The 19,861-nt window shown below is 44.6% G+C and overlaps 4 protein-coding genes across 8 annotated transcripts in view; 1 reads left to right on the top strand and 3 right to left on the bottom strand.

The window, feature by feature from the left end:
• Nucleotides 1-2,713: 2,713 nt before the first annotated feature.
• LOC108554442 (odorant receptor 13a) lies at nt 2,714-6,885 on the bottom strand. Its single transcript, XM_017909723.1, has 6 exons — nt 6,805-6,885; nt 6,243-6,661; nt 3,308-3,407; nt 3,136-3,231; nt 2,875-3,030; nt 2,714-2,764 (listed from the first exon to the last, which is right to left on the bottom strand). Exons 1-6 carry the CDS (start codon nt 6,883-6,885, stop codon nt 2,714-2,716), a joined length of 903 nt encoding a protein of 300 aa, XP_017765212.1.
• A 1,430-nt stretch (nt 6,886-8,315) lies between these two features.
• Nucleotides 8,316-16,021, top strand: Mgat2 (alpha-1,6-mannosyl-glycoprotein 2-beta-N-acetylglucosaminyltransferase). Of its 3 annotated transcripts, none has more exons than XM_017909761.1 (9): nt 8,316-8,861; nt 11,464-11,515; nt 11,841-11,870; nt 12,189-12,372; nt 12,558-12,977; nt 13,246-13,555; nt 14,336-14,872; nt 15,361-15,611; nt 15,771-16,021. In XM_017909761.1, the coding sequence occupies exons 3-9, from the start codon at nt 11,864-11,866 to the stop codon at nt 15,997-15,999; spliced, it is 1,938 nt and encodes a 645-aa protein (XP_017765250.1). In that variant the 5' UTR covers nt 8,316-8,861; nt 11,464-11,515; nt 11,841-11,863; the 3' UTR covers nt 16,000-16,021. The 3 variants fall into 3 exon arrangements, with proteins under 3 accessions (XP_017765250.1, XP_017765251.1, XP_017765252.1); XM_017909762.1 differs by lacking the exon at nt 8,316-8,861 and adding an exon at nt 9,401-9,903; XM_017909763.1 differs by lacking the exon at nt 8,316-8,861 and adding an exon at nt 10,229-10,470.
• Nucleotides 16,022-16,952: 931 nt separating this feature from the next.
• Nucleotides 16,953-18,710, bottom strand: LOC108554470 (protein D2). The gene is made up of 5 exons (XM_017909765.1): nt 18,282-18,710; nt 18,050-18,162; nt 17,634-17,754; nt 17,182-17,395; nt 16,953-17,111 (listed from the first exon to the last, which is right to left on the bottom strand). Exons 1-5 carry the CDS (start codon nt 18,301-18,303, stop codon nt 16,973-16,975), a joined length of 609 nt encoding a protein of 202 aa, XP_017765254.1. The 5' UTR covers nt 18,304-18,710; the 3' UTR covers nt 16,953-16,972.
• A 575-nt stretch (nt 18,711-19,285) lies between these two features.
• Nucleotides 19,286-19,861, bottom strand: part of LOC108554445 (protein D2) — a 1,929-nt gene continuing 1,353 nt past the window's right edge. For all 3 annotated transcript variants that reach the window (XM_017909728.1, XM_017909727.1, XM_017909729.1), the window contains exons 3-4: nt 19,822-19,861; nt 19,286-19,729 (exon numbers count right to left, since the gene is read on the bottom strand). In XM_017909728.1, coding sequence (XP_017765217.1) covers nt 19,377-19,729; nt 19,822-19,861 — 393 coding nt within the window. In that variant the 3' untranslated portion in view covers nt 19,286-19,376. The remainder of the gene's footprint in view (nt 19,730-19,821) is intronic.

Genomic DNA, 19,861 nt, shown 5'->3' with positions numbered 1-19,861 from the left:
CTTCTTTACCCGTCCGCACCTCTCTCTCTTCTCGATCCACGAAGATCCAAAGTCCTTTCGTTGCAAACTCCAAAGCGCATGGTCCATAGCGCCTCCGGAAGCCCCCACTCTTCTCCTTCGCTCCCGCCCCTTTAACGCTTCTCTTTTCGCCCTCTTCCCCTTCGCGTCCGAGTCAACCAACCACCCTACCCGCGCGCCCCATTCATCCCTACTATTCCCCACTTTCTTCGCTTTCCCTCCACTCCTTTTTTCTTCCTTCCTTCCTTCCTTCCTTCCTTCCTTCCCTCCTTCCTTTCTCCGACCATACGTTACACGCACGTTACACGCATTTCCTACCTCTACCTTTTCCTTTTTCTTCTCCTCCTTCTTCTTGCTCCCCTGTGCCGCCACGTAGTCGGACGCGGATCGTTCGCGATCCGATTCCACTTGGCGCTGTGTCGTGCTGCTTCGAGATCTACCGGATAAAATGACCGTCCGGCGGGGGATGAGGGAGAAAGGAATCGGTGGAAAATTCAGCGAAGAAACGAAGCCGGTGGCGGCGAAAATGGGTGCGAAAGGGGGAAAAGAACGGAAGGGAGCAGAAGGCGAGGCATATGCGTGGTGGGAACGCTATTAAGATTAAGATGTAAGAAGGGTGACGGAGAAATACTATGGGTAGTATAGGTAGTAGTGGACGAACGGTATGCGACCCGAGGTCGAATGGAACGCGAAGCGTTCGTAGAATTCTCGATACGCGAACGCGTTGGAACCGGCGCCGCTTTATTAAACCGGCTTTCATCGCGTTCCAGAAACCGCGTCTTCGGCCCTTTTTTCACCCGTTAGCTATATACGCGCGCGACTGGAGAAAAGATGCGATCGATCAAGGAATGCGCGCAGGACGAACCGTGGAAAGATTCCGGCTGGATTTCGCCAACAGTCGTAAGCAGAGTGGCGAAAGACGTGTAGTACGATGCAACGATTAAACCGCGAGACACGCTCCACTGGCGTGTACCTACCGTGCAAACGATGCCTTCGGTTACCACCTGTGGAGCCAAACGAGAAAGCGATATAGAAATTCCGAGCGAGGAAAGCGAGTTCACTTGTTGATTTTAGGAAACTCTAGGGAAAACGCGCACCAGCTGCAACTTGTTGCTAAACCGGCACGCTTTCGCTCCCTGCCAATCTCCTCCTTCCATTTCCCGGCTGCTTTTCCTGCCATTCCCATTCCTCTCCTTTACCTTTCCGCTGCCTTTCCGCTGCCTTTCCGCTGCTTTTCCGCTGCCTTTCCGCTGCCTTTCCACTACGTTTTACGCCCGATCGCGCCGTTGAGAAACGCCGACCAAACATATTCGCCAACTCCGAACTAGAAAGAGATAGAGAGCCTGTCCGCGACAGACGCTTCCCTATCTCGCTATTCCTATCTCCTGCGTAATTAATTCGAGAAGGAGAACTGATCGCGGCAGAGACGTTGGCAGCGACCACGACGACGACCACGACGACGACCACGACGACGACCACGACGACGACGACGACGACGGCAGCAGCAACGATATAACAGCACGCGCAGAGTACCAGCGATCGCATTCTCCATAGATTGCCTCTTACGCTTCGGTCCATCTCTTATCACTCTCTCTCTCTCGCTTTTCCTCTCCCGCCTTTCCTTGCCTTCTTCTGATTCGCTGGGAAAAATAACTCGACCCGATTGGAAAGATTCGAGAGTCGAAACACCAAGCTGACAGTAATCGTAAGAACGATGCCTGGATAATACCGCGGTACGATATCCCGGATATCGCGGGATTACACAAAAACTTACTTAACCGGTAATTGTCGAAGGATACGGCGTATGCCCCGACATTCGTCATCCACCCATTTATAGGCTCTCTCTTTCCTTTTACCTCTCGGCTCTCGCCTTTTTCTATATCTATAATACACGTATATGTATATGTATATGTATACGTATATACGCGAAACTGAGACGTAACTCGGCGTAACGACCTCTCGAAGATGTCACTACTACGTACCTCGAGCAACGCCGACGAGTCGGAAAAGTAGCGAATGGACAGAGAGACGTGATGATCGATAGGGAGGCTAATAGCGTTTCTCGGACGCAGCTTCGGCAACTACCGTCGACGAATGGAAACGTGGTTTTCTTTCTTTTGGCTAATATCGGGAAAAGCGCGTGTTTGTTCGATCGCGTGAAACGGCCAACGATGGATAGATGGCGTAGAACTTTCCTCGGATAAACCGACCAAATCGTACATCCTACCTATCTATCGCGCATTCTATCATCTATCTCTCAACAGCAAGACTGGCGCAAACTTTTCTTTCTCCTCTTACGAACATTCGTCCTGCCACGAATCGAAACGTTTCGCATGGAACGCGTGAAACGTTTTAACTCCAACGATCGATTACATCGAAACCCTTTCTCCCATCTCCTCTCCTTTTTTCTCTTATTCCAACCACCACGCGACTTTGCCTCCATTATTCTCGTCTTTCCCGCTTTCCCCTTTTTTCCTTTACGCTACACTCAACCTCGCTCTCGTTCCACCTCCATCCGCCAAACAAACGCGAAAGAAATTTCAAACTAGACTTCTATTTCAACGTATAGTTCCAGTTTTAGCTTATATTCTATTACCCGTGCACGCATATTTGAAACATCGATACACGGTTCTCATTGATTCAATGGACCAACCAACAAATTATCTACGTGGTTCGTTCGTTTGCGCCAACATCCTCAGTTTATACCTCGAATCATGGTGAAGAACGAAACAGCCGCGGATATCATCTGGAAAAGGAAACCACGGAGAATCGAAAACGGTACGGTACAGTAATAGTAAAGAGGCACAGAGAGAGAGAGAGAGAGAGAGAGAGAGAGAGAGAGAGAGAGAGACGTACAGAGGCAAACGTCTCCAGGGAAAGCTGAACGAATTTCCCAGCTGTCAGGCGAACCGGTCTTTGACTCCTTATGATAAGCATACTGGTCAATATCTTGGCATTGTAAGGATACCGATACCACGGGATCGAATAGGCGGCACTGGCAATATCTTCGCTCTAAAAAAGGAAAAGAAAAAAGAAAAGAGGAAAAGCAACGAAAGGAGGGGGAAGAAGAACGTCGAGGAAAATGAAGAATCCGTTGATCGATACGATTTCGCATACCTTGGACGAAAGGACATCCGCGGGCCAATTGCAGAGTAACAGTTGAGTCATAAAGAGCAGCAGTTGCGTGACGTATTTAATCTTGTCAGGGCTGTTCTGTTCGTATCCGTGAAATTCGCAACGGTACCGCGTGGTTTAAAAAGAGAAGAAAAGAAAGAAAAAGGATACATACCTCGAACAATTTAAAACCGATCAAGGATATGTTGTACGTGCTGCCGAGTAATTGTATGAGAAATATGAAGTTGGTAAAACGTTCGATGGTCTGGCAGAATCTGAAAGATAAAGAGAAGAGAAAAAGAAGCGTAATTTGAGGTATACGCGGTCGACGAAAAAGGGTTTACAAGGAGAATGTAAGTCCTTAGGGTCACCGACTTGATTCAAACTTTGCAGCTTTCTAGGTATCCTCGTGCAGTTTGAAAAAATATATCATTATAGCGGTAATTACTCGATAATTTTTCAGATATTTTCGATTAAAGTGTTTTTAATTACGTTTTTAATTACAAATTTATTTCCAGTCTTTCGCAAACGAAGGCGTGGCGCAACGCTGGTGTGGTCGAAAGTTTCTATGCTGTGAAGGATCGGGGTTCGATTCCCCGTGCATAGCTCTTTTTTTTTCGTAGCTTTTTCAATCTATTTTTTATTTTTTCTACATTTTTCCGTATATAAAAGCATTGTAAATAAAGAATTGTAAATAAAATTTCTTAATAAAAAGATTTATTTTTTACGCTTTCTTAGGCAAGTATTTATTTATTACAAAATAATAAGAATATTATACAAGAAAAACACTTTTCCATAGCAATGTTATTCAATACAGGAAATACGAAACCTATCGCTCATGTAAGTATTAATTATTAAATTAAACATTGTATAAGAACGTTGTCTATAATTGCAACTTTACTGTGCAGCTACAAATGTTCATGAATTAATTGGAAAAACTTGGAAATTTATTTATTTTTCTACTGCCGAATTGATTTTATAAGAAGTGTTGGGAGCACATAACCAGAAGAGGTATCGAGTTGGAATAAAAATTTTACCGCCTGGGATCAGCGCCATCTATGATCTGGGCTCAAAAATCCAGAAAGTAATAGGAATATAGAATAGGCCAGGAGGTGGTCGAAGACACTTGTCACGTGACAGTCGAGGACAGAGAGGGGATAGAAAAGGATAGAATGGCTCCGACAGTGAAAAATTAATAAATTACTCAATTTCCGTAATTAATTTATGAACTTTTCTAATTTCGTTGCAAAGCTGCAACTTTAGGCAACATTCTTACGTAATTTTCGTACAGAATTGAACTCTAAATTGTTAATTATTAATTATTGTTTGATGGTGTCCACGATTTCGTAACGACGACCATCACGATCTTCCGTGAAACTATTTAATACTAAACGAAACTAGAAGCAAAATGTGATGAAAAGTTATATGAGAAGATTCGCAAGAACATTGTCTTTCTAACGAGTGCATAAAGTTTCATAAATTAATTTCGTAGAGGATAGTAATTAATGAAAAACCAATGGCGTCTTCGACAATTTTCGACAATAATTCAAAGATTTCGTAGAATAATTATTAATAATTAATTAATTAGGGACAAATTTCTATGGAAAAATATATTGGAAAGTTCGTGAAGGATCTGGCTTTACGATGCAATTATAAAAGTTCATAAATTAATCACAGATATTGAGTAATTAGTGAATTTTCTACTGCCGATTTGATTTATTAAAATATATTCGGAGAACATAACCAGAGTTAGTAAGCTGACATCAGAGGCATCTATGATTTTATAGTCGAAGCTCGGGTTCCGCAACGAGAACAAAGATGGCTCTGATGCCAGTTTACTAACTCTGGTTATGTGCTCCGAATATATTTTAATAAATCAAATCGGCAGTAGAAAATTCACTAATTACTCAATATCTGTGATTAATTTATGAACTTTTATAATTGCATCGTAAAGCCAGATCCTTCACGAACTTTCCAATATATTTTTCCATAGAAATTTGTCCCTAATTAATTAATTATTAATAATTATTCTACGAAATCTTTGAATTATTGTCGAAAATTGTCGAAGACGCCATTGGTTTTTCATTAATTACTATCCTCTACGAAATTAATTTATGAAACTTTATGCACTCGTTAGAAAGACAATGTTCTTGCGAATCTTCTCATATAACTTTTCATCACATTTTGCTTCCAGTTTCGTCTAGTAATAAATATTTTCACGGAAGGTTTTATTAATTTTTCACTGTCGGAGCCATTCTATCCTTTTCTATCCCCTCTCTGTCCTCGACTGTCACGTGACAAGTGTCTTCGACCACCTCCTGGCCTATTCTATATTCCTATTACTTTCTGGATTTTTGAGCCCAGATCATAGATGGCGCTGATCCCAGGCGGTAAAATTTTTATTCCAACTCGATACCTCTTCTGGTTATGTGCTCCCAACACTTCTTATAAAATCAATTCGGCAGTAGAAAAATAAATAAATTTCCAAGTTTTTCCAATTAATTCATGAACATTTGTAGCTGCACAGTAAAGTTGCAATTATAGACAACGTTCTTATACAATGTTTAATTTAATAATTAATACTTACATGAGCGATAGGTTTCGTATTTCCTGTATTGAATAACATTGCTATGGAAAAGTGTTTTTCTTGCATAATATTCTTATTATTTTGTAATAAATAAATACTTGCCTAAGAAAGCGTAAAAAATAAATCTTTTTATTAAGAAATTTTATTTACAATTCTTTATTTACAATGCTTTTATATACGGAAAAATGTAGAAAAAATAAAAAATAGATTGAAAAAGCTACGAAAAAAAAAGAGCTATGCACGGGGAATCGAACCCCGATCCTTCACAGCATAGAAACTTTCGACCACACCAGCGTTGCGCCACGCCTTCGTTTGCGAAAGACTGGAAATAAATTTGTAATTAAAAACGTAATTAAAAACACTTTAATCGAAAATATCTGAAAAATTATCGAGTAATTACCGCTATAATGATATATTTTTTCAAACTGCACGAGGATACCTAGAAAGCTGCAAAGTTTCAACCAAGTCGGTGATCCGAAGGACGCACTCTCCTTGCTAGGAATAATAGGAACGACACACTTACTCGAGCAGTAACCTATGACAAATTACGCATGTTCGTAAGTCTTTCGTATATTCCAGCTCGAAGGTTGTTGCCGCGGCGCTAAAGGCAAAGGATCGTTGATCGAAGAAGCGGAAACTTTCGATTCGGCGTCGAATCGTCTCCAAGTAGCCACAGGTGACGAAAATGAACATAGGGCCGATTGTGTCTATGGTGACGAAAGTGCAAGTGACGTTCATCATGATAACGATCTGAAAGACGTAGGCCATCTCGTACCACGGTGTTTCTTGTATGTCAATAACGGTGAAGTATGGCAAACGTCGTCGATTATCCGTGGTTGGCGAAAGAGGCGGTTTGGCGATCGGTGTGGAAACATTAAGGCCTGCCTGTGCGGTTGACGATATCAGAAATAAATATCGCGTATTTAATATAGCCGGATCGATCTAACACGGTGGAATCGAACCACACCAGGACGATGTAACAGGTTATAGTGAAGATACAGCTAGCCAGGTAACATCGAATCAATTGTTTGCTCTTGTTGGTGTAATTTTGCACGAGCTTCTTCTCGTCCGGCTTCAAGATGGACCAGAAAGACTGGCAAAGGTGCAACATGGTTCGACAGGTGCCGCGAGTCCATAGCAGTATGATAAACCGTATTAGGCCACATAGCATCGGAAAGATCATCGAGAGCGATTCAAAAACGATGCTCGAATCGGAGATATTCGTGGCCAATTTATAAAAGTAGGAAATACAGACGATGAGGAGAGAAACGAATGCGATCGTCGCGAAGATATCTTTACCGGTGAAACGTTTCTCGCGCGCAATTATACCGGACAGTTCCAAGCCGAATAAATTCAAACGGATCGCCGCGTCGAATTCGTCTTTGCTTTTGTCTTGGCCGTTCATGCTTGGCTAGCGGCTGGAGAACTTTGAACGTTAACCTCGACGAAAATTTTCCACACTCCCCTGTCACGCGACTATTCGCGCGGTCTTTCTATTACCTCTCCCTCGGTCTGCCAACCGCGTTCTCCTATCACGCTCCTACTCTGCTTTCTCCTTCCCTCGTGCTTTCTTACTTTTGCGTGGCATGGACGAAACGCAATACATGAATAGGACGCGTGGGAACGCGCAAGTCGCGTTCGCGAATTACATGTAAACGAACAAATGGTAAAACGAACAGTCGCGACGGGGACAGGGGTATACGATATTCCGACACTGGACGTTATCTATTATTACGATAAATTATTAGGAGAAAGTAAAGGGTCAAAGTTTTCCGACTCGGAGAAACGTTTCCTATCGCGTGGGAAGAAAATTTCGCGCGAAGCGAACACGCGAGATCGCGTATGCATGCAAGAACAATTTACGATACCGTTTTCGTCATCCAAGCGAAAAGAGAGAGGGAGGGAGGGGGAGAGAGAGAGAGAGAGAGAGAGAGAGAGAGAGAGAGAGAGAGAGAGAGAGAGAGAGAGGTCGTAAAGAAGCAACTATCGAGCACCGAAGACAACGAAGCGTTATTCGCATCGTTGGTCTACGCGTTCACACCAATGTTTGTCGATCGTTCGATTCGACGGTTGTCTTATTACGCATATCGGTGTTTCGAATACGTCTGCGTATGCAATGCCCACGTACGGTATAAACCATATACGTATATATATCGTAGGAAAAATAACTGCAACTATCGGCGGGGACAATGACCTGGCCCACCCGCGACCAGGTAAAAGCCAGTATCGTTATAAAAAAATGCTCGAGAATCGGCCGTATGTATCGATACCGGTTAATAAAGCATCGTTGAAAAGTAACTTAGAGATTCAGATGGAACGTACCCCTTCGTCTATCCGCTTACGATACGTATCCAATCGCACGTATGGGTAATATATAGACAAATGGGATATTGGAGAAACGCGGGTTGAAACTGCGGAGAAAGGTTTGCGAGGGACTTTTCGCGATGGCGATTGTTGGTTGGACGCGTCGCGTGGCGACCCCGCGAGGACCGAATACGCGAACCGATTACCCACGGAGGGACGATAACGAGCTGCATCGTAGTTATCGACGCAGACACCGACGGACAAGTGTCCAAGCGATGCTGGAACAACGACGTTGCTTTCCGACGAGGGATGGCAGGACAGGAGGGATGGTAAGATCGATCGACTCTCGGCAGAAATTACACCCCCGTGTGAACATAGCCGCGTGGAACCGGAGCAACGTAGAAAGCGGTGGTGGAGACGAAAAGGAAAGGAAAAGCAAGGAAGGGTGGGTGGGGTCGCGATCGCGCGGTCGCGCGTTCGTTCTGCTGTTCTAGGAAGCCGTGTCGCGATCGCAGTACCCAGCCAAAGTCGCGCGAACGGTGAGCAGCAATCGTCGCGCAGAAGGAAAGGAAGCAAGCAAGGAAGTAAGAAAGGAAAGGAGCAAGGGCGGAAGGAAGGACAGACGGACGGAAACGTAGGAAAGGAGAGCCGTGCATCGTCGAATCAAACGTAATTCAGAAACGGATCACGATGAATCGTCGTTGCTTCGTTCCTTCCGTATTTCGCGCGATCTACTACCTCGACGCGTTCGTGGATACGTGATTGGTTGGAAATAACGCGCGATCGTGACATCGATACGCCAAAGTTGCCGACGAAACCTCCGGAACGTTGGACCTACGTAAGTTGAAGATAAAACTAATCAAAAGCCGAACGGGTAATTGCGTGGTCGATAAGCCTAAGCGTCGTCGAAATATCGATGTTTCTCCTTTTTAAAACCATGGCTGCCGACCTCGAGCTCGTCTCGCCACAGCCCGAGCTTTTGTCCCGGACCTACCTGCCTGATCGATATTTTACGCAACCCCTAAGCTTTTCTCTCTCCCTCTCCCTCACCCTCTCCCTCTCCTTCTCTCCTCGTTTTCTTTTCCTACGCGTACGCGACCACATTCTCCATCTCGCCATTCCACTATGTTTTCTACATCGTTCGTCGCGTTTTCCACTTTTCGTTTGTCGACTTTCGATCCACTCCTCGCCTCGAAACGCTCCTTTTCCATTATACGCATTGACGTCTCGACCTTCTTCTCTCTCTCTCTCTCTCTCTCTCTCTCGCGCGCCCGCGCGCGCGCGCGCTTTATACGTATGTATTCTCATCCCCTTCCCCTTTGTCCGTATGTAACGACGATAGCGAAGAAACCGCACGAGACGACGCGAGAAATAGAATTTGCCGGTTTACCTTGAAACCGATGCGTGACCGACTCGCGAGAGTCGTCCGTCCAGTCGTTTGCATCTACGCGTCAAACGAATTAGCTGAAACACGACGCGTAACGCGGGATCGCGAACGCTTTCGTTAACCACTGGTTCTGGTCGTTACGATGGTTACACGCTCGCGGTTTTCTATTCGCGAGTAACCCGCCAGTATCAGCCGGGGTAATGCCAGTGGCAGCGAGCACGCTCGATTCGCTGGCGCGTTATTAGCTGGTTTGAAAAGAGAAAAGAAAGGAAAAAATACGGCGTGAGAAACGACTGGAAAGAGTCTCGAGTCTGAAAGTGTCGATGGCGCATAAAGTTTCGAGCTTCAGTTCGAAATTTCCATCTAAAAAGATGAGAACGCGAGAGTATATGGACGTAAAGCGAGCAATGGCAAAAAGAAGAACGAAGAATAGAGAGGGAGGACGAGAGTGAGAACGAGAAGAAAGGCGGCAAAGGCGAAAGCGAAGGCGAAGGTACGAGAGACGAAGCATGCCAGAGAGAGAGAGAGAGAGAGAGAGAGAGATCGGGACGAAGAGAAAGATGCGATCGAAGCTGTGTGACAAAGTGGCAAAAAGGAAACGGGGGAAGGTCGGAGCGTTTTATCGTTGCTCGCGTTGCTTCTTCCGTGTCGAGTAGCCCGTCGCGCTTCCCTTTTCTCCTCTTGCCCCATTCCTCTGCTTCGTAAGATGAGGATATCGCGGTTAACTTGCTCACGGATGTCCGCATTGTTTCGCGTCAACCAGCCAACTCAGCTGACCTACATTGGCTGGGCACCAAGCAAAATGGGATATCGAGCCACTCGATGCTCATCCGTGGAAAACCACTCGCTATCCCTAGAGAGAAAGACGCGGTCGCCGTGGTTGAGTCTTCCTTCGTTATCGGTCTTTCTATCTCTTTATTCGCGTTCGCAGACTTTCGATCGCAACGAAACGGAAAAAGTGTGAAACGCGCGACTGTGAAAGATTCCGCTCAACCGATCGACTAATAATCTACTAATTCCAATCCTACGCATCGTTTTGTCCCCACGTTCGTACCTATGCGTAAGTACGCGTGCAAGTATGTACCTTGCGTTTCTTCCTTTCTGCATATTTGCGCGGCAAAAATTACCAGCGTACCAACGACCATGGAACGTAATAGGAGGATAATAGAAGCAAAGAGGAAGAAGACGACAAAACTGCGACGCGACGCGTCGCAACGATTAGACGACGATCCACGACAATCGGCGATCAAGGTCGATCGCGTAAGCCGCTGCCAGACATTTCCTATCTTTTCCATCGCTATCGTAGTACCTCGTTAATCCCACTACCGCTAATCCGTACCTTCTCTTCCTCTTCCTCCGCCGTTTCTTCTTCTCCTTCTCCACTTCCTTCTTCGCTTTCCCCTTCCAACTTTCTACGAGTCTGCCGCGTGCCATACTAAAAATAAGTTAACGCCGAAGCGAATCGTCTTTCGTGCACGCCGCTATGAAAAGAAGAAAAAACGACTGAAAGAAATGAAAGTGGACCTGTTCGAAACGCGTTCTTTTCGAAACTGCTGCGTAGCTTGCGTTGCTCTTCGATAAAAGGATAGCCGAACCGCTCGCAATCCTTCGAAACAAACCGAAATACCAGCATCCGCAAAAGGCGAAAGGCGAAAGGAAAAGAAGCAATAGCATCGAACAATCGATCGTAAATGATCGTGATCGTCGTGGTCGTGACCGTCGTCGCTGTCGTCGCCGTCATCGTCGTCGCGAATAATTCTCTTCCGTTCTTATTCCTCCGTTAACATTTCCTCTACTCCATCGATACGAATCGTCCAGTATCCAGACTAGTAACGAGAAAACAGCCTACTCTATAGCTGCAAAGAAAAAAATTACACTCCGATTTCGAGTAACCGATAACAACCGAGATTCGAATGCCAGTCGTAGACGCCTCTGAAACGCCCCCCTAAACGCCAGTCTTTTTCACTCGCTTCTTTCCCTTTCCCACTGCGACGAAATACCGAAGACACGTTCCTTCTCACCGATTCTCGTATTCTTTTCTTTTCTCTCGTAGATTTCATCGAAATGAGGGACCATCGTCTGTTGCGCCTTTTCTCCGACAAGAGGTAAGACGTCTCAAAGTTCTTTACGTCGATCCTAGTCAATTGTTGCATCGATGTCGGTGTATGTCGCTACGAATGTCCTAGATCAACGTAACGATACGTCTTCAGCGTAATCCGTGACAGCGTTGAAAGGCAAAGAATAAATGCAACGCGTAAAACGTGTCCCTTCGAACGGTGCAATTTTTCTTACCCTCCTTAATTAGAATTAAAATACCCTCCACTGTAATCCGTCACGGTGATAAACGACGCGTGATTCACAATTATCATTAGCATTGTATCCAAGGCATACGCATTCCACTGATCAATTCTATCTTTGCTTCTCTTTCAGAACGGACGCGTGAAAATGCCAGAATGAGAGGTAAGCCACAACGTTGAAACTCGTTCGTAGCTCGTTCGACGTCGTCGTCGTTGTCGTCGTCGTCGTCGTCGTCGTCGTCGTCGTCGTCGTCGTCGTCGTCGTTGTTGTTGTTGTTGTTGTTGTTGTTGTTGTTGTCGCTGCTGCTGCTTTTGTTGTTGCTGTCGCTGCTACTGCTGTTGTTGTTACTCTACTACGTGGAAGTAGAAGAGAAAAAGAAAGCTAGCGTATAATGCTATTTGGTTTAGTTAACAGCGAGATTAGGAAATATATATATATATATGGCATTTGTTAAAACTTAGACGGTGAAACGTTTTGCAGGTGTTGCGTTTCTGGGAACGGTCAGATCGGTTCGCGGAAATTTCCTGAAGACGCTCGTCTTCGTTTTCCTGGCAACGTTCCTGTGGCTTCAACTTCACGTGGTCAGCTTGACCGGTCGAAACTCCACTGGACAAGCCTCGTCGAACGAGACGCTGTTCGCCCTTGTACCGCAAGAGTTACATAGGTAAATCGGATCTGGTAGAAAACGTGTCCTTCCGACGTCACCTCGTGTCGTGTGCGTTCGTAAGAACGAAACGGAGGTGAAAAAGGAAAGGAAAGAAAGGGAAGGAGGAGGAGGAGGAGGTGGATGAGGAGGCGAAGAAGAGAAAGGAGTGGAAGGGAAAAAAAGAACAAAGTTATTCCTTCCAGGTTTCTGAAAGATCGTCGGAACGGTTCTTCCTCGACGTTAACCAATGGAAGCACCGAAGCTTTGACCGAGTTGGAAATAGCGGAGATTCGACGTAACATAGATAATGCCGAGCAAAAAGTGTACAACGAAGAGTCTTTCGGCCCGTTGGCTACCGACGCTCCCGTCATAGTGATTCAGGTGCATACGCGACTCACCTACCTCAGACATTTGATAGTCTCGTTGGCCCAAGCGAAAGGAATCGAGCAAACGCTTCTGGTCTTCAGTCACGACGTTTGGCATCCGGACATCAACTATCTCGTCCAAAGCGTCGACTTTTGTCGCGTCATGCAAATATTTTATCCGCATAGCATACAGACTCATCCTCGAAGTTTCCCAGGCGAAGACTCCAACGATTGTCCTCGAAATATACGCAAAGAACAGTGAGTATAGTCCTCTCGATTTATTTGCCATCGCGACTGCCATTCGCGCCGTTTTCCCCATTTCCCACATTTCCAGTTCCGTCCACTCCCTTTTCTTTCTCTTCCCTTTCTTCCTTTCCATCCACTTTTCTTCTTCCTCCTCGCTATTTTTCTTCTTCTTCTTCTTCTTCTTCTTCTTCTTCTTATTCTTCTTCTTCTTGCACCTCCTGTTGCCGATCGACCGCGTCGCCTACGCCACGGGTGTGCGCGTACTCGCAACCCGTCTCAGAGCTCTGAATCTCGGTTGCATCAACGCCGATCATCCGGACCTCTATGGACACTACAGAGAGGCCAAGTTTACGCAGACGAAACATCATTGGTGGTGGAAAGCGAATCACGTGTTCGATCAATTGTCCATCACCAGGAACCATACCGGCATGATCCTTTTCCTCGAAGAAGATCATTACGTTGCCGAAGATTTTCTGCACGTTCTCAGTCTGATGGAACGTACCTGTAAACATAGCTGCAAAAGATGCAACGTCCTATCCTTGGGCACCTATCTCAAAACCTACAATTATTTTGCCGACTTTAGTCGAAAGGTGAGAAACTCGCGCCGAATCGTACTAATCGCTCCAATCGCTTCGATCGCCCTGATCGTTTTTAATCGTTCTAATGCCTCTAAACATTCTAATCGTTTTAATCGCTCCAACCGCTCCAACCGCTCTAATCGCTTTACCACGCGTTCGGTGCGCGAATTCGATAGCTCCTTCCCTGACAGAATACATGTAGTATATACGTACATATACGTAGCGTGTACAGTTTGCCGATTCCGTTTCGATCACCGTTTCGATCTCCGTTTCGTAGTCGACCGTCCACTTTCGGTCTTTGCGATTCGTTACGATCCAGTTTCATACGCGTTTCGTCCTATGGATCGATCTCTCTCCCCTCTCCCCTCTCTCTCTCTCTCTCTCTCTCTCTCTCTCTCTCTCTCTCTCTCTCTCTCTCTCTCTCTTTCTCTCTCTCTTTTTTCTTTTTCTCTTGCTCTTTCTACCATCGATCCTTCCTTTACCCCTCCTCACACGCTCTCCCTCTCTGCACTTTTTTTCCTCCGTTACGGTAAATGTTCGTGTCACCAAGGTTCTATCGCGGCAAAAGAGACCAAGGGAAGGAGAGACAGACGGCGATAGGAGTAGGTAAAAAGAATGATAGAATGATAGAATGAATAGTTACGCGGTTAAAAAATTGCCGCGAGATCGCGACCGCGTATGAATCATTGGGTGTATACCTGTGTATGACGAATCGTCATCGTACCGAATCACCAGCACGATTTCAGTATGAATATCTGTGTGTCGATGTTTCACGCTCGCCTCGTCCGTTAGTTCCTTGGCGTCAACAGCGCCCTGCAGAAGGAGTTTCTGCGTGGGTTAAAGAGATGGGAAACGTCGACGAGACAACACTCGGTAAAAATCGAAGACGTCGGTAATGGAAGAATCGGCACATTTCCGAGCTCCGGCAGCACCAGCAGCAGCACCGGCAGCAGCACCAGCACCAGCACCAGCACCAGCACCAGCACCAGCACCAGCACCAGCAGCAGCAGCAGCAGCAGCAGCAGCAGCAGCAGCAGCAGCAGCAGCAGCACAAGCAACAGCGGCGGCGGCGGCATTGTCAACAGCGGTAGCATCAACGGCAGCAACAGTAGCGGTAGTAGCAGCAACAATAGCAGCAGTTTCAGCAGCAACGGTACTACTTTCCCTGGATCAAGCAACTCGAAAAACAACAATGTTAGCGGAAATGTGATGGATGGCAACACTGGCCCTGCCACCTTCGTATCCGTCGCTCGCAACGCACAGACAATGCAATCTCCATCGGCATGGGCTTTCCAGCTCCTACCCGAACTCTACAATCATTATCAAAAGGTTGCCGACATCTTTCGACGACCCTCCCCCCTTTCCCGTTATGCGCGCAATTCTCTCCATTTCTCATCCCTATATCGATAGTACAAAGTCGGGCGCGCACGTGCGCACGCACGCGTTTTTCAGCTTTTCCTGGAAAAAAAGAAAAGAAAAGAAAAGAAAAGAAAGAAAAGAGAAAGAATTTCTTCCTCGTCCGATCGATTTTTCAACAATCTTGCATCTCCTACCAATGCGACCTTTCGATGGCTGCCGAAGGAATTATCCATAAAATTCACAGAAAGCGCAACAATAATAGACAACGATTAACACGAGCTACCTACCTTTCGTATCGTAGATAGGAAAAAGCCATCGTATAATAAGCAATCGCACAGACGCGCGTGCGCGCACGCGCTAACGCGCACCGATCGTTCCGCGATTTTCCTAATTCATTTTATCCTCGTTACCACGCTATCGTTGCAACTCAAAAACTTTGTCTCTTTTATTTCGTTCAGGCTGAAGTGATTCCTTGGATCTCGAGCAAACACAATATGGGTATGGCGTTTAATCGTGTCACGTGGAACAAATTGAGAAAATGTGCTGCCCAATTTTGCTCTTACGACGATTACAATTGGGACTGGAGCCTTCAACATATCGCGCAGACCTGTATGCCACCGAGCAAAGGAGCTGGAATCGCACCTCGTACGGACTCAGGTTTGATTACGATGATGATGAGAGCGCCTAGAGTTTTTCACATCGGAGAATGGTAAGTAGAGTCGGAAATCTCTTCCGTTTACTCTTTTTATTCTTCCTACCCTCTTTTATCCGTCCAACTTTCTTCCACCACCACCACCACCACCACCACTACTACTACTTCTACTCGAATACCGTTAAAAGCAAATTTTATCAATGTTTCCGATACCAGCGGAGTTCATCACAAGAAGACCAATTGCGAATCAACCGCTGTGATAGCAAAGGTTCAAAACGTTCTAAAGGCTGCTCGAGAACATCTTTTTCCTACTCAACTCACCCTTACCGTCGCTGGTACTGCGAAAAAGTCAAAGCTCAGGAAGGGCAACGGTGGATGGGGCGACACGCGAGATCATCGGCTTTGTTGGAACATTACCGTTTATCCGGATCTTGTTTTACCCTGAGATCAAACTCTACGCCACCAAATAGTCGGCATCGAACTTTTCTTTCTCCTATCCTCCTCCCTGCGTCTCTTTCTTCCACCCAACAACAACAACAACAACAACAACAACAACAACAACACCTCTCTCTCTCTCTCTCTCTCTCTCTCTCTCTCTCTCTCACCACCTCGTCTCCCTCAAAAAGCCGTATCTCGCTTATCCTGTTTCGTTCCTGTCCTCGTTTTATCTCATCCAGTTACAGCTCTCGTGCAAGATGCTCGCTCGAACAAGTTCCTTCGTGTCCACGAATTATTATTGTTGTTGTTATTATTATTATTATCATTATTATCATTATTATCATTATTATTATTATTATTATTATTATTATTATTATTATTATTATTATTATTGATCCCACGGTCTATTATCGGATCGCGCGGTATTCTTAGCGGCGTACTTACGTACCTTTATACTCGTACTAAATTCTCAATGCGATTCGCGCGAGGAAAGCACTCTTTGCGCTTAGCGATTCAGCTCTTAAACGAATTGACATTTTTTCCATCTTCGGCGATACAGAGAAACACGCTTTCAACGTATTCTAGTCATCGTGTCCGATGCGCAACGATAAACGAATAACGAACGTTCTCTGCTGCTCGGGACGAACTGTATACGCACTTGGAACGACTCTCGGTAAGAAACCAAAGCCATCCACGAGTCTCGAAATCTACATAGGATACGTTTTATATTTGTAACGAGAATCAACGAAAATAAACGAATCGACCGATTTTCTCGTATCTCTTGTGTCTCTTTCAACATTTATTTTCTCATTTCCCCGTCTTCGTCATCTATAGCTGCAATACATACGTATATACATGATATCTCGATTAGTCCGGCAATCGTGTTCGAACAAACGTTCAGTACCATCACCCCGATACTAATAAAAATAATATTCTTCGTAAACCGGTTGCGCTCCACTTGCTCATCAATTCAGGATCTCTTAAAATCCTAAAAGCTTCGCGTACGTGGGCACGTTATCGTCGTACTCCGATCTCATAAAATTCCCTGCTATTGGACCTTCCAGATTATATTTCTCTGCAAACTTCTTCACGTTGAATCGTTTTCGCTGCGGGCCATCCCTGCAATTCGCATCGAATGATAATCCGGTAAACGGATATGACGTATAACGAATTTATTACAGCCTCTTACCTATTGCTCAGTCTTCTCTCGTCGAACGTAATGGACCCCTGATTCTGTTTGTAAACGAGAAAAACATACCGATGTTTCCCGCTATCCTTCGGCGGAGCTGGACCAACGTATTCCGCTAGCACCTCTCCCTTCCCGACATCTTCTTCCGGGATATTTCCAACCAGCCAATGTCGAAATTCTCGATTGTATCCCTTTCTAGTCGGTGCGTCGGGATCTGCGTGCCACGAGAAACACGTTCGCGTTAATTATTTCTTAGCAGCTACCACCTCGATCTACGTATATGTACGTGAAATCTTGGACCGATCAGGAGGAGCTGCCAGCAAATTCAAACGAGAAACTAACAGAGACGGTAAACGAAAGAAACAGGTTTATTCGCATCAACTCGGTGAAAGTCGTCACGAGTCGTAACGGGAACGAATATCGGCTATGGCCTCCAACATGCTTAAGCTTACCTGTCATTACGAGCGTGTAAAGCACTCCTCCTTCGTGTTTGTAACGTATTTCTGGAATTTTTTGCGTCATCGTCGGAGTTAACTCATTTCCAAAATCGACCACTTTATCTCCGTATTTCACCTAATATTTCACATTCATATGTACGTTATTACAGTCGAATATGTACTAGCTAGAATTTATTCGCCGCGATACACGACCCCGTACTATTTTCTCCTTTTCGTCGCATTCATTTTTCATTTTTCATCTTTCATTTTTCTTTTTTCTTTTTTCTTTTTTCCTTTCTTCTTTACGAATAATTCCGTGTAATACGTATGCGTTTACTACTACTCTTTCCGATACACACCTTTACGACCGCGTTTCTCCCTCGAATTTAATTAATTCATTTAAATATCATTGTGCAAAAAAAAGACTGTACCTCGATCTTTTCCACCGGTGCCGTGTCCAATATGTCTGGTACGATTCGCGCTTTCGCGAACTCCGAACGTGTATCTGTACCCATAACGATATGGATACCGCAGCTAAGAATTCCTGTAATATATTTTTATTTCCCGTTTACGTAGTACATCACCAATTCCAAATCGATCCAATTACTCCAAATCTGCACCCATCCTTCAAATCAATCAAATTAATCAAACATGTACACTTACCTATTAGCGTCAAGTACTTCATCTCTCTCTCTCTCTCTTTCTCTCTCTCTCTTTCTCTTTCTCTCTCTCTTTCTCTTTCTCTCTCGTCTCGTTATCACCGTACACCGAGTAACCTCCACCAACTACGACATGTCCCACTTTGCACAAACGTTTTATCCCACCGACTATCCCCTCTCCTCTGACACTCGCAACTTTTCAACAATTCTTATTATACTGCCCCTTTTCTTTTCGTTTCTCCTCCAACCACTGCCTACGCTTACCTCTCTTTTCCTATTTCTTCTTTTCTTTTTCTATCGCAAAGTAACGCCTCTTAACCCTACATATAAACCCGAAATTTTACATATACGAAACTCGCAAGGAGAGCCCAAGTCCTTCGGGTCATTGGTTTAGTTGAAACTTTGCATTTCCTCTATATAATGATTATTTATATTTTCCTCCTCCTTCTCTAGCAAATAACATTGCTATAGAGAAATATTTTTCTTGCATGATATTCTTATTATTTTGTAACAAATATATACTAGCATAAACAGGAGTAAACAATAAATTTTTTATTAAGAAATTTGATGTACAATTATTTATTTATAATGTTTTCATAGGCGAAAAATGAATATAAAATAAAAAATAGATTAAGAAAAACTACCAACTAAGGACGGGAATCGAACCCAGGACCTGCTTCAACCACCGGTATAGGAATTTCCCAATGTCGCCATTGGGCCACAACGCTGCTTCTTCAAAACTGTCGCAAATAAATCTGTAGTTAAAATGTAATAAAACTTTAATCACAAATATTTCAAAAAGTATGCAGTAGTTGCAGCTATAATTTCCTTTTGTATTATATTTTTGAACTGCATGACGAAATCTACAAACCTGCAAAGTTTCAACTAAATCGATGACCCGAACGACTTGCACTCTCCTTGTCAATACAAAACAAAATATACGCACGCGTCTAACTACTACGTATTTAAGCTGTTAATTAACCAAAGTGTAAAGAACAGAAATTCGTATTACGTGAACATGCGTTTAATATTAAACTTTATACAAAGTATCTGTGTATTCTTCATCTACACAAGACTGTTCCTCTTAACCAACAACCTCTTAAGCACCTAGTTGCTTGTAAAGAAGCGGAACATAGTCGTCGAATTCAGCTTGATACATGTTGCCCGCAATAGGATCACCCAATTTGTATTTCAACGCGAACTTTCGTATGGAAAAATTCCCACGATTATCCCCGCTTCGATTAGTCAAACGACGTTCGTCGAATGTCAGTTTCTCGGGCTGTTTATACAATAGAAATACGTAACGATGAAGTCCTGTTCCTTCTGGCGGGCCTGAACCGATGTAGTCCGAGAGAACTTCCCCTTTGGAGACGTTCGAGCCGGGAATATTTCCAACTAACCAATGATGCCATTCGCGAAATTTTGGATTCTTACGACTCGGTGCATCAGGATCTGTAATGTACATCGTAATTTCGATTCGATTGGTTAAAACGACGCGTTTTCCATTACGAATATAAACGCTCTACGATCATCGGAATACGTACCAGTCATACAAAGAGTGTAATACGCGTTTGCATCGGCATT

The sequence above is a fragment of the Eufriesea mexicana genome, unplaced genomic scaffold (assembly GCF_001483705.2).
Source record: "Eufriesea mexicana isolate 0111107269 unplaced genomic scaffold, ASM148370v2 scaffold21577, whole genome shotgun sequence".
Classification (NCBI taxonomy): Eukaryota; Metazoa; Arthropoda; class Insecta; order Hymenoptera; family Apidae; genus Eufriesea; species Eufriesea mexicana.
This window is presented reverse-complemented; position numbering and strand designations above follow the sequence as displayed.

What these genes read in the sequence shown, in the direction of transcription:
- LOC108554442 (XM_017909723.1), bottom strand. Translation starts at nt 6,885, where the DNA reads ATGTGGCCTAATACGGTTTATCATACTGCTATGGACTCGCGGCACCTG. An exon ending in CACCTTTGCCAGTCTTTCTG is followed by an intron (nt 6,662 to 6,804) that starts GTCCATCTTGAA and finishes CCACCGTGTTAG; the next exon opens with ATCGATCCGGCTATATTAAA. An exon ending in TCGGTTTTAAATTGTTCGAG is followed by an intron (nt 3,232 to 3,307) that starts GTATGTATCCTT and finishes GGATACGAACAG; the next exon opens with AACAGCCCTGACAAGATTAA.
- LOC108554470 (XM_017909765.1), bottom strand. Translation starts at nt 18,303, where the DNA reads ATGAAGTACTTGACGCTAATAG. An exon ending in GAAGTACTTGACGCTAATAG is followed by an intron (nt 18,163 to 18,281) that starts GTAAGTGTACAT and finishes AATATATTACAG; the next exon opens with GAATTCTTAGCTGCGGTATC. An exon ending in CACCGGTGGAAAAGATCGAG is followed by an intron (nt 17,755 to 18,049) that starts GTACAGTCTTTT and finishes GTGAAATATTAG; the next exon opens with GTGAAATACGGAGATAAAGT.
- Mgat2 (XM_017909761.1), top strand. An exon ending in TTGCCGACTTTAGTCGAAAG is followed by an intron (nt 13,556 to 14,335) that starts GTGAGAAACTCG and finishes CTCGTCCGTTAG; the next exon opens with TTCCTTGGCGTCAACAGCGC. An exon ending in TCTACAATCATTATCAAAAG is followed by an intron (nt 14,873 to 15,360) that starts GTTGCCGACATC and finishes TATTTCGTTCAG; the next exon opens with GCTGAAGTGATTCCTTGGAT.